The sequence below is a fragment of the Watersipora subatra genome, chromosome 7 (assembly GCF_963576615.1).
Source record: "Watersipora subatra chromosome 7, tzWatSuba1.1, whole genome shotgun sequence".
Taxonomy (NCBI): domain Eukaryota; kingdom Metazoa; phylum Bryozoa; class Gymnolaemata; order Cheilostomatida; family Watersiporidae; genus Watersipora; species Watersipora subatra.
Window position 1 is genome coordinate 20,400,833 of NC_088714.1, and position 14,347 is coordinate 20,415,179.

Sequence of the window (14,347 nt, forward strand, 5' to 3'; positions counted from 1 at the left end):
GTTCGGCTTAAAAGATTAAAACTTAGCTTTAAATGTATGTTTAGCGAGCTAATTTCATTAAAGTTAAATTTAAAGTTTGTAATGTTACGTTGTGTCACAAGTCTAGTGTACCAAACACGTTGCTGTCTCTCTCACACCCCACTATATCTATCTCAAGGGTAAGAACTACATACAGTACTGTACGTACTAAAGTTACATTTTATTGCAGATCATTACAATTAAATAGGTATTTGTTACTTTTTGAGCGTAGGTACTGAATTACAACAACTAAAAACACGTTTTTCCACTGTAATATCCTGTTTTAAATGGTTTTTCATAGTATGGGAACGGATTAATTTGTATTTAGTTATTTATATAAAAAATACTGCTTTGAGGTGCAAGAAAATTGACATACGGCCTCAGTCCCAGGATGTATTAAGCCCGAATGTTGGAGTATGACTGTACAGATAGATTGAAAGCACAGGATGTAATAAAGGTTCAAGCGCATAAGCACTTGTCTAAAAAGAACATATTGTTCTTTTATGAAATCTCTAATCTGTTTGATGTGTCACAAATGACATTATCAAAATGAAGAAAACAATGAACGCAGACTCATCCATGCGTTACTTTTCTTTGTAAAATGTCTCATTTTCAAACCATGGCAGGAAAATAAAATAACATTCAGAAAAAGTAACTGCTAAGCACAAAATAAATCAAATCCTCAACAGTTAATGGAAATGTCAGCGACGCCCGCGAGTAACTTGAAAAATTATATAATTTATGCAGTGGACTTGCGTCAGCTGTCATATTTTACAGTTTATTCCATAATCCAGCGCACAAGTACCCTTGCTAGGAAACTTTTACGCTATTTGGGCTATGCGCTAAATGTGATACAAAATTTAATTTATATATATTTGATGAACATAGACTACAGGAAATGCATATATACACATATGTACCAGCAGTATACTTGCTGTTGAACACACTAACACTTTAGCTTAAAAGTAATGATGATTTAGATAATTATTTACTTCGACGGTATATATATTGTATATAATTATACATATATATATAATTACATATATATTATATATAATTATATATATAATATATATAATTATATATATTATATATAATTATACATATATATATTATATATAATTATACATATATAATTACATATATATTACCTTCACATTTAAGTAATATATGCAACAAATTACATATATATGTAATTGTTATATATATTTACATTTATTAATATACATTTATATTTAGATTATATATATATATGATCTGCCATTTGTCTGTTCGCTATAGTGATGAAGGTATATATATATGTAAAGGTATATACATGTATGTATATAATTATACCTTTACATATATATATATATATGTAAAGGTATGTATACATATATGTATATACATATATATGTATATATATACATGTGTATATCTATATACATATTTCTCAAAGTATGTCATATGTCTGTCTGCATTCCGGCTATATATAGCTATAGCGCACCGTGATTATTTCACCGATGCAGCCATGCATTACGACGCCCCTGTTAAGAAATATTTTTCGTAAGGTCCAATTACTATATCCGAGGTCAATACGGATGTACATGTGTACAGGTACCATATAAATATATCACCTGGCAATATATATGTGCAAATGTACCACCTTGCATATATAAATGTCTATGTATTCATATACCACCCTGTAAATATACGTATACATGTACTCATGTAGGCCTACCACCTATATACACCATAAAATGATAATAGTATAATGACAAAGAAAATTTGCCAGTTCCTGAATGACCTTTTTAAATATTATTTGCCAGCTCAAAGCTATAAATTTTGAAAAGTAACCAGCCATCGCAGCCGAATTTAGAGCTTAATCTGCAATTTATCTCAACTGAACTCCGTACAGGAAAGTGATATCTGGTTTTTATTGATATTTTATAGTTGTGTCACGTCAGCCGTCATATTAAACAGGCAGTTGATAGGAAAATAAACTGAGTACGCAAAAAATAATAGATACAACACGAATTTCCACTGACAATAATATCTTTGAATGAGCGGAGGAATGATTAATGCGATTGCAATTACAGTACATCGAAAATTTATGTAGCTCAATCTAGAATAAATTTAATGATTTTAACCGAACTTTAAATTGCTATTTTTCCAAGTTATTTTTTGTTACGCATCCAGGTGTTGATAGACCATGAGAGTTCTAGTGAGGGCAAACACACTCTCTATTCATTTATATTCACTACAGCTCAATATCAATTAAGAAACTTTATTTTTCTTAATTTAATTTTATATTCTTTTGCGTTGATCCACTTATTTCCTGTAAATGTCTGCTGAGTGTGACTTTGCAAAACTAATCTTAGTGTAACTGAACATTAAATTTAGTAAATTCAAAACCGCATAAATTTAACAGTGTCATAAAATTCAATCACCAATTGGAAATCGGCAACAAAAAACCTTGAAAGCTACTAAATTACACAAATTAAAGACCTTAGCTGGTAATCAGTGCGTGGCACAATTTTAGATGATAAATCTTCAACTGAATGTAACATTTGAAAACTGTATATTGAAAAAAGAAATATTTTTTAACTAGCATTTTTATAACAAAATGGAACAAAACTGTGTCGACAATTAAATGAGACAGAAAAAGCACATAACTGATTGTTTGTAATGGAAGCGCACGTTACAAACAGTTTCTGATAGGTCAAAGGTCTTACACCAGATTTGGCGCAGCAACAACCGTAAGGTGAAATCCTCTAGGGAATTGTCATTTAAAACATCCAGACAATTGTTTTAATCAGTAAAAACTTTATCATTGATATTTTTTGGAGAACACAGACAATTGTTGTACAATTTCGTCGGAGCTACCAACGTACCAACTCTCAACGTACCAACTAGATTTTGTACCAACTAGGAAATCAATATAGAACCTTTTCTAGGGTCTTAAATGTTGATATTGCTTTCTATAGTAATGTTAAAATTTCTGATATAAATAAATATCTTATTTCATGGTCACAAAATGATGAAAAATGATGCTTTGCTGAGAAATATCTGGAATTTCAGACGAAGGGTCATACATGTCTATAACAGTTCCATCTGCTAGAATCACATCAACTCATTGTAGGCAAGAAGCCATAGTGAAACGTTGAGACTCCCATATAAATATTGTTTGCAGATAAGAAAGTTTCAATCGGAAATTGATGCAGCTTCACAGATAAAAATCAGCAAAATTTATTGCAGCTGAATTGAAACTTGAGATGGAAGAGAGATACGAAGGTAAACGCCATGCCTGGACTGCATCAAGATGTCTGCCAGACACGTGCCAATTATTTGGTGAGCCGTAACAGATATTACGCACAGACTATCTACCACATAATGAAAGTGAAATACGAGCTGGAAATAGAAACAGGGTCATCGATAATAGTTCAAAGATAATTGTATTGATAGAATGCATGAGTTGTGATAAAACATGGTATTTCATCGGAAGGGAGGTCCCCAAAATACAGAAACAAAATTTCCACTAAAGAATTTTACACCTAAGAACAGTTTCCCTTTATTGGTGAAAAACTGTGGCTGCTGACCTTAGAGAAGGCTGCCAGATGTCAAATCTTTGGTGTATTTGAAAATTGTAGAGCTACATGTACCTGTTTTACACGAATGCGTAAAGCAACACTGATGCTGTAAGTTTGGTTATTAATTTATTTTAGTGCATAATAATGTTTATTCATTCCTGCTGCCTAGAGCTTAATGGATTCACACTATATCTCCTTAAAATTGCATTGTTGTACAAGCCTCTTCCTGTACATATGACAACATACTCACATTTATGGCTACTTGGCTCTGACAGAAATCAGGATTCCACCGATGACAATGGGTTCTATGTAACGTTCGTGTAGGTGAAAGTCAGCAAAACTCGTTAAACATAATTAATAATTTAGCAGCAGAATTTATATATACTTTGTGCGAATGATGAAGTGATCTTTACAACCTCAAATTTTCAGTTTTATATTTGATGTGATTATCTGAACGATTGTCAACTATACATGTAGTTCTCATATATTCACGGGATTATGTTCTGATGACCTGTCGTTAAGCGATTCCCACCCTAAACAGACACCCTTCAAGCCTATGTTTTATTTATCTTGTACAAGTATTGCACTTCATCACCTTTGCTCTTTCTCTACTTACTCCTGGCTTTTTATTGGCCTTTTTAATAAGTACAAACTTTTAACGAGTACATTAAATTTCAACTTCATCTTTTTCATGTGCACGAGCTTGCAAACAAATGTTAGGCTACCGTAGAATACACCGTGGTAGATGTTACATATTTTTACCTATTCTTCATGTTCTTTAGCATTTATATGTCCTATAGGTCTTCTTTTAATAATGTTCCAACTGCGGCATATATTTGCCTAACACCTAATACTGTATGCGCATAAAACAATATCATGGCTAGCGAACTTGTGTAAAATTTACACATCCATGATTACTTTAATGAATTTCAAAAATATATTTTCTTTTCAATTTCATTGAGCTTCTTTCAGAATATACTTGACAACTTTCACAATTTTCAACATGACATCATGACTCCGATTTGTCGTTAAGTGAGGACTATCTTCATTATATAATATTACCTAGTCTCTATTCAAAATTATAATGTAATATTATAACAGAACTCTTCTGATAAAAGGTAGCTCAAAAGAAAAGCTCAGTTTAACAGTAACATTATCAAAAAACATTAAAAGATACTTTGTTAGAATAACAAAATTGGGAGTGTCCTGTGCAAAATGTTCTGCACACATTTCCTGTCACCGGTACATTTTGCAGATTTTGCTTCAAGAAGAAGCTCTAATATTTCGCAACTTCTATAACATGCCTAGCCTTAACTGTAAAAATCAGAAAAGTAATTAAAGGAACAAAAACAGGGCCGCAAACATCTTTCTCAAAGCACCCAACCAAAAATATCAAACAAAAAAAAAGTTATTAGTGGTATTGATGGCACCCACCAAAGACACTGATGTCTTAGAAGGAAACAGTTTAAATTAATTTTTTAACTACCTCCTAATTAGCAGCCAAATAATCGTTTCATTTTCTTTGTAAGTTAATAAAGAGCGACCATAATTTACGTCATTTGTCGATCGGAGCATCATATGCGACACTGAAAATTGACTTTTCATGCAAATCATGTTTTTCCTTGACAAATTACTCTGATAGTAGCGAATTGAGTACTTGCAAGTTCAGCCCAAGATCGAGCTTCTAGTTTCAGTTCACCAAAACAGGAACACATTTGCATATTTCACCGAAGGCAAGCACGGGATGGGAAGTCATTGCACCAAGGAATTGGAGAAACAGAGAGCTTACAATGAATAACCACACGTAAACGTGACATGAGCAGGTTTGCACCTTACAGCAACTCTGAAGGAGTCTGATTTTATTTATCCTGTTTTACTGCACATAAACACTAAAAGGCCTCAAATAGCTTTAGAACAACTCAATAGCAAAAGTGGTAATATGTTATTCATTAGCTTTCAGACTGAGTTGGAGATATTATGCGACTAGAACCGTCCAGGTTTCGAAAACGAAGTTAAAAAGTAAGGTATTCAAAGGAGGTAAATTTTGATGCAAGAAAACTAGTAGAAATAAAATATTATTAACCATATTAATATTATTATTAACTACATTAATAAAAATATATTATTATTAAAATAAATAATAAATACAATATTATTAAAATAAATGATATTAAAATAAATTAAAATAAATATAATATTATTAACCATATTGAGAGGCAATCCTTACTATAATATGAGTCGTATCTGTCTGTTCGTCTGAGGCCACGCTAGGAGCAACAAATTGTACCACAGGAGAAGCAAACCTGGATATTTAGCGTCCCAGCAGAGCGTACTACCATCTGCGTACTTAAATAACTTTCCACATTTATGAATAATTGTGCACATAATTATTACACATGACGATCAGTTTGTGTAATAACGTCTGTCTGAAGCCATGCCAAAAGTGTTAGAAAAACGTGGATATTCCGTTTCCGTCTTGCACGCTACCGTCTGCGCCACTCAACCACGTCTACACATCTTAGGATTATTGTGCACACGGTTATTACGAGACTGCCAGTTGTCTAGTCTGATTACTATATCAGAAGTTGTCTGCTTTCTGCAACTGAAAAACTTTAAGAAACATCGATTGAGAATAGAACAGAGTAAGGTTGAATTTGCCAACTTGTCGGCTGCTTCCAAACATCTTATATCTAAGAAGAGTTTTTAAACATACGCAGTGGTATATTTATGCCTGCTAAACCATCCACCACGTAACTCAATTCATGTAATTATTACTTGTCGCATCAACAAGAGCAACTTCGACTCATCAGAGCCATTTTATGATCTCATAAATTTGTTTTACCTTAAAAGAGGACAATCTAGTCTTCACTATAATAATAACTGTCTGCCTGTCCGAAGCTACGGTAAGAATGTTAGGAAAAAGATTCCCTTACACAGGAATCAAACTAGGGGCACCAGATTCAAAGACAAGCGCGTTACCACTACAATACTTTATCACTTCACCACTTGGCAGGATAATCATACTGATTACTCATGACGATCTCTCATAGTGCACGGGATTGGTAAGCATGCTAGTTGTCATTGTTCTTAATAGTAACTAACCTACATTTTCATCGTGTAGTTTTAAATGAGTTATTATACTTCAGCGTGTTCATTCAAGGTGCCACGAGCTCTTTCAACTGGCGTTATGTACTAGATACAACAATAAAGCGTAAAGGTTGGCTGATCAAACTCAACAATGTTTTTAAACTGATCAAAGAGACTACCATTTGGTTCTGCATGCTAACTCATTGGTTAACTATGTTTGTGATGAGCGTACTATTGCATTTTTGAGCAGTTACATGCAGTTATAAACATAATATTTCTTTTCGCACTTACTAATAATACAATCATTAAAAATTACATAAAACTTGAAACGAGCATGGGTATCATTTGCAGGTAACAATGACATATGATGCAGCATGAGAAAATCAGTCAACATTGGCCACCTATTAGCATATGCAGCAAATTGGGAGGACAACTCTACAAACGCCTCTCCATCCTAGACTACGAATAGACTGTTCACTCACAATTGGATCTTTGTTATCGAGGTGATAGGCTGGTGTGGGAAACACGGGATCATGATGAAGGTCCTTATGGCTCGCCACAATCACCAGTTGCATCGATGGACTACAAGTTACATGGAATTACTCGTCGTCAACAAGTGATAAGGGTAACAAATGACGTTGTGCAAATATTGAAATAACCCTTTTGAGCCAACCTGATGCCTGAAGGAAGCCTCATGTTTATACAACAATAGACCAATGTGTCTGGGTGATAGTAGTGACATTTTCCGATATAAACTATCACTGATATCCTTACAAAATGACCGAGCACATTCGCAGCTTGCTCGTTAACAACAAACTGCTCATAACAGCTTCCTGAGATATTATGCTGCGGTGAATGAACCCTCGCTTGTAATGAATCAGTCTATTTTCTGCTCACAAATCCAATAACTTTATATAAAACAAATACGGTGACCTCGGAATGCCAGCAGGGTCAGTGGGCTTTGTAGAGCCACTTATGGGTTGGCTGGGTAGAGGCAAACCAGCTGCTGCGTGGGAAAGTGAAAGCTAGACCGGATTACAGCCATATATATGAAGGATTATACTAGCTAGTTAACTGAATCCACATGGGAGACTATTAAATGTGTAATTTCTAAACCGCTTTTGAAATAAATGCCTTTAGGAATCAAGTTAAAGTCTAATAACTAAAATCTGGCAAACAACAAAACTTTTTCAGCGCAATGTCAAAGAGAGTTGAAGTAAAAGCACTCTTAAGCTCTGTACATTATAGATGGGAAAGACATTCAGAGAGACTTCAACAGGCCATTTGTGAGACCTGAATTTTTACACAGTTGGACAGCGTAAATCACTTTTTACATTGGAAGACTTGTTGGACCATTTAGAATAACAGAGCTACACATTTTAGCATACACAAAAATATATAGACAATAATTAGAAATATCCATTTTTCTTATGCATTGATGATTAGTATGCGAATAATTGGTAAACAGTTATACAATTTATCTTTCAGAGTGAAATAATTTCGTTCTTCTGTTTGAAGAACACAATTATTTCACTCACGATGTCTGGGAATACACAGAAATGTGAACCTTTCAAACGCAATTTTGCTGAGAGTTTTTTTGCTTCAGTACAGACTATGAATAGTGTGGAGGCAGCTTTTAAAATCTTTAATTAAACTGATTTTAGCCACTGTCTCCAGACTATTTATAGTCTGTACTAAATCAGTGACAAGCAAATTTTAAATGAGCCTCGTAAGTGTAATGTGAGGAAATATTCTAAAAATACTTCTCCAAAATACAACTTTAGACTTTCAGATTATCAAAGGTGACTTCCAATCAAATCACTTCCCTTTCACAACATCAATTATTCCTTTTTCTAGAATCTACACTGACTGGATACAAAGCACAACAAATCTTCTTGCAGCTCTGGAAAGCTTAATGAAGTATTGCAACCATAGAAGTTGGTGGTAAAGTTTTAAACTGTCACAGGACTCTAAACAACAATACACTGAAAGACTCTGGATAACTTAAACGAAACCCACAGTTCGCTGGGCATACTGCCATCTCGAGCACTTGCTGGCACCTGCCAATAATACTAACGTCAAGAGTGCTGAGGTTGTGAAATGGCATGAATGTTGCTTTGCGGTCAACTGACTAAAGTATTTGAGAAAAACTTAAGCAACGCGTGTTTTACAGTGACTCAACATGTTTGTAAACACGGAAACTTGGCTGCACGACTGGCTGAAGACAGTAAATAACAACAAGTGTTGACATGAAGCAATCTCAACTCACTATTCTACGGCTCACAATTCTTTTCAGATCGGCTCACCAAGACAATGGCTACAATACCTTGCATTAGTAACTGCTTGAGCGTCATGAGAATAGAAGTTATCTCGTCATAGCAGCAAGGATATGACATTACAAAGGTCAAAAAAAGTTCTTTTGCCAGTTTAAAAATGGGGACACGAGGATATTAACAAAAGGCAATAACAAACAAGTGTAAAGATAAACACAACTGAAGTCTTGACAAGTTTGTCCACAGGTGTCACGATCCTATAAGTGCATGCGTACAGAGGTGGCTGTCTTTTTAAGCAGCCACGTGCAAACCAGAATAAGTTTTAGAACTTGTTTTGTGAAACACTAAGTAAGGGGCTACTGCCTGTCAGAAGAAATGACATTTTATTCCCATTTCCAGCGCCAATTCCAACATTCATTGAGACAGATGTCCCCTTTGTTACAAACCCATGTACAAGAAATGTTGGAAGCCTGAGAAATCTAAGGACCAGCGTTGATGAGGTTTGAACTATTGACTTCTCCCGTCACATAAATGATGAACGTTTTCATCCAAAATCCCTGCTGACTCATATAAAATTGATAGATGACAAAATCCACTCACTTGACTGCCACTGTCTTGTTCAGAATACCATCTATTGTCTCTTGAAATATGGAGTCATAGCTCTCAACGGAATGCTAAAAACAAAAACAAAAGCACTATGATTCATAACGCGAGGCTGTAATGTTTCGCTGCTCAGAGTTAGACATATCGATAATAAATTACGGCAAACTTTGAGAACGCAGCTATCCGAGCAAACGATGCAAATATTTTTGTTTTAAAAAGATCAATTTTTGTTTCTGAATGTAATATAAGAATGGTTCCTTTATGTCACATGTTCATGAATGTATATATTTGTAGAATTGTTCGTGATTGTCAAAAGTACTAACTTTCTTTTCCAGGAAATGTTCTGAACAGAACTAATGAACAAGTTCCGAGTCATTTCTGCGTTCCAACCCCACCACTTTTGTTTTACCGTCTTTAGGGAGACTAACATAAAAGTTTTCAGTTTTACACGCGCGCAATAAATAACAAGCGCCTCTTATGTGAAATATCCGCATTTAAATTCTCTGTAGGATGCATTCCAGTAGCTGCAAGTCTAATTGCAACATTCATCTTTCTAAAAAAAATGTTGGTAGGAATTCAAACTGCTCCACACAAAAAATATCCAAGGTCTCAGATAACTGATTATAACGTTAGCATTATATTTAGAGTGATAAATAAAAATATTATTATTCCGGCGAGAGCAACCCAGGGTTTATGGTAGCTAATGAATCATGGAGCGATCCAGTTAACTTGCAAAACAACAGCGTGGAAATTTTTTTACTACGAAATGCTTCGAGTCACTTGAATCACATGATTGATAGGAATTGCACATTAGTAATGCAAGAATTCCAGGGAACTGGCACGAAAGCGCTTACAAGTCAGATGACTATGCTTGGTATGACAGTCTTATTAAATAACTTAAAATTCTCACCTGCAAAACTTGATTACCCAAATCCAAGAACGGTCCCATCTACAAATTCAAAAAAAGGGATAATAAAATAGCATGAATACTTTGTACCGATCATTTATATAGCATTATGCAAAAAGATATTTTCATTGCTGACTATTGGTAACATTCAATCTGAGTTTCACAAGTTGTATAGTTTTCCTAGTTTCAGCCACAGAGGGTTAACTAAAGGCTGGTTCACACTATAGCCTATCGCTGTATCTCGGGGTTGATGCCACAATACTTCACTGATCGTCGATGATAACAATGTTCACACTATCACAAACCCATCCGCGATTGCAACAGCAAATACTCCGTGACATAGTGTTATCCATTTTACTTTTCTTTCGCGAAGAAACTTTGTCTTCGTGTGTTTGAATCAAATACTAGTCTCGCAGCAACTATCATAAACGGAAATAAATAAATCACACTATCTGCGACCATGAATTACCATCACTGAAATTGTTCACATTGTACAGGCGGTCGTTACACTCAACGAAATATCGGGAAAGTTTGACAGCTGCAAACTTTCCTGACATATCCACGTATGCTATCGGTTTACGGTTCAGATAATCGTCGATGAACGCCGAAATGAAAACGCCGACATACAGCGACATAGTGTGAACCAGCCTTAAGGATTTAAAAGAGCCTTGGGATTGTGCTGCCATTAGACAATGAACTATTGATGTGTTTTACGAACAGAGCGAGTGAATAGTTTGAAGAAATATGGCTATAAAATCAGTTTATGTAAAAAGAAATGTTGAATTTACAGTTGGATGAGAGAATCTTTGAGTTATTTGTCTTTTTTGTATTGTTCCATGTGAAATTTTTTAAATTGGCCTTTTAAAGGTTGACTTGCAATAAAATTCACATTACAGTTATTTGGTCTCATAAGACTCACCATGTCTTACTCTGCTGTGTTGTAGGTGCAAAATATGTGGAAATGTGATTACAAGCCCTTAAAAGCTCAAAAACGAACAGTCAATCAGATTGGATCACCAAAGCATTGTGGCATCAACACCGAGATGCAGTGATATAGTGTAAAACAGTCTTAAGACAGCTTTTCAGCGGTGAGTGCTGGAAAGGTTATCTATTACAGCTCTGAAAGATGCTCACCTTGCCAAGAAAGTAGCAGTAATAAAGGAACATTAAGCAGTCAATCAATGTACAGCACAACTAGCAGAGCATTTCTTTTACTATTGCTGATGTCATATAACCAACTAGCAGATTACTTGCCAACCAACTAATTGAAAAATCTTTCATAACACAATTCACTGACAATTTATAGAATCTACTTATGTAATATCACAATGAGAATGATAGTCTATTGTTATAAATTATAAATTGTACCAGCTCTGTTCTCCACAAACTATCAAACACAAATAAACATACCATTTCCTCAGATCTCTGCCATATTATTATCAAAGCTAGTGGAATGAAACTAATATGGTAACTGACATTTAAAACTGAAACTTGTTATACTGCGAGCAATACGAAAGAGCTTTTCTAAAAAGAATCTCACTTGCATCACCGAAGAATACATATTGGCTTAGTATGGTGAAGTACAAAACGTGTTTCTGAAATTGTCTTCTCTTGAAAGATGTAGCATAACGAATGATGTAGCAACTCCTAGTTGAATAGACTGGATGCTGGAAATTAAGTACTGCATTAATGTTTATCAACTTGGCAAAGGACATTTACAGTCACATTGAAATAAAATACCTTCAAAAATGCGTTTTTAAAAGCTTTCTCATCACAAAATGATGACCAAATATTTCAGTTCATTGAGATGCGATTCAGCGAATTAAAGAGGAACTTTCACAAAAGTAGCAGTATTTTTCTATCGTTTAAGGTTGTTTCTGATGTATGAGGTGATCTGACTGCCAGGATGTTTCAAGATTAAAATCAACAACTCTGGTTTGCAATTAAAACGCTCATAAAATATGCAAAATGATAAGCGAAATGATGTCACTAATTGTTATCGTAGCGATAGTTAATATCTGCTATTGCGTTCAAGTTGTAGCGTTACGTGTCTCTATTCTGTCGGTCTCTTTACAACTATAGACGCCATAATCGCATTTTGCTTGATTTGAGCATTTTAATCGTTATCAAGTTTTATCGATTTCAATCTTAAAACATCCTGGCAGTCAGATCATCTCAAACATCAAAAAACAATCATAAATGATAGAAAAATACCGATACTTTCTGAGCAAATTTACTAAAGATTTGTGCCTGTTCATCTTCAAGAATCAGCTACATTTATAAAGTGGCATTAGGAAGTACTGACCAGAACCAGAACATCTGGTGGAGATTTCATGACCTGACTCAACAGATCATTCATTGGAGCGTAATCATTAGTATTATCAGGTGTGAATGGACCACAGGCTACCACCAAGCTAAATCCTCCACCATCTTCTATCAAAGGTGTTCGAGGTGCCTCAGGCTACAAAGAGGACGATACATCAAAACTTAGCTAACATTACATGATTTCTGATAAGAGTTGTCTGCTCAACAAACTGAATAAGCTAAAGCCAAATTTGGCAAATAAGTCTGATTGCAAGTTCAATAGAAGGCATAGTATCCACAATGTCTGTATTAAAACATTTAGGCTCCAATTTTAGAATTAATACCAATGCAAAATATTCCAAATGGAGTTAAAAATTCTGTACCTCTCTATATCAGACTTAACATTCTATACCTCTATATACCAAACATGTTACCTATTTTACGTAAATTCTAATATATTATAATTGCGACTTGGTACCATTCAAATCTGCATCAGGAGATCATACCGATGCACCGTCTGTAAAAATTGTAATTTAAAAGTGCTTAACACAAGATAAAAAATTGTATAAAAATGCAAAAGTCAATTTGCAAGATGTAAACAATTTCCCAAGGAGGCAATAATAACAAGGATAAACCATTACAACTTTTATTACATTCTGCCTTGCTAAAATTTTTAGTATAAATCTTTAACTCAAGTATATTATATGGGCAAATCAAATACATAAAAATGGTTTTAAATACAGTGCACCCTCAGGATACGATTACCCTGATATACGATTTTAACACCTTACAAATTGGAATATGATAATTTTTTCACCTCACCATTCAAATTTTATTTCACTATACAAATTCAAAAATCTTTTTGCCCGAAATCAAGTTTGGCAGCATGTGTGCTTATTACGTACGTCAAAATAACAATGAAACTGAAATGCTGTTAGCCGAAAATTTTTTCACAACGCCTGAAAGAAACACGATGATCAATTTCTCTCAGTTCACCAATTCTCGTGTGTGAAACGGTAATATCTTTTTAACCAGTAGCAAAGTTGGAGTTGCGATCCATTCAAACAGGTCATTGGTCAGACAACTTTTCTTAATCTGCTAATAAAAATTTACTTTGTTACGAAAACAGCATCGTTTGGGTTTCTTGCCTAATTAGATTGAGAAAGGTTTTAAACAGGTCTCCTAAAAGTTATAGAGAGAGCGAAGACGGAAACTGATAATTAATGAAATTTTAGTGATTAAAAGTTGAAATTCAGTGAAATAGTTAAAGGATTACTTGCATCAAAATTCCCATTACAGTTATTTGGTGTCAAAAGATTCACCATGTCTTACTATGCTGTGTTGTAGGTGCAAAATATGTGGAAATGTGATTACAAGCTCTTAAAAGCTCAAAAACGAACTAACTGTTAATTGCCGCCATCACGAAACCGCCGTAGATCGGAATCAGTTTATTTCTCTGACTTAATCCATTTGGTTATTGTTTTGACACATTATGTTCTCACGTGAATTGAAAGGCCAGTAAAAGGCTCAATATCAAACTTCTCGTAGCACTAGTTTATGACAAACACTTCGGGTTTTACTGAAGA

At 34.4% G+C, this 14,347-nt stretch overlaps 1 protein-coding gene across 1 annotated transcript in view; it reads right to left on the reverse strand.

Annotated features, from left to right (window-relative positions):
* Positions 1–14,347, reverse strand: part of LOC137399915 (DNA polymerase alpha subunit B-like) — an 87,586-nt gene that overhangs the window by 21,457 nt on the left and 51,782 nt on the right. The window contains exons 9-12 of the mRNA XM_068086177.1: positions 12,763–12,918; positions 10,461–10,499; positions 9,548–9,621; positions 7,157–7,256 (exon numbers count right to left, since the gene is read on the reverse strand). Coding sequence (XP_067942278.1) covers positions 7,157–7,256; positions 9,548–9,621; positions 10,461–10,499; positions 12,763–12,918 — 369 coding nt within the window. The remainder of the gene's footprint in view (positions 1–7,156; positions 7,257–9,547; positions 9,622–10,460; positions 10,500–12,762; positions 12,919–14,347) is intronic.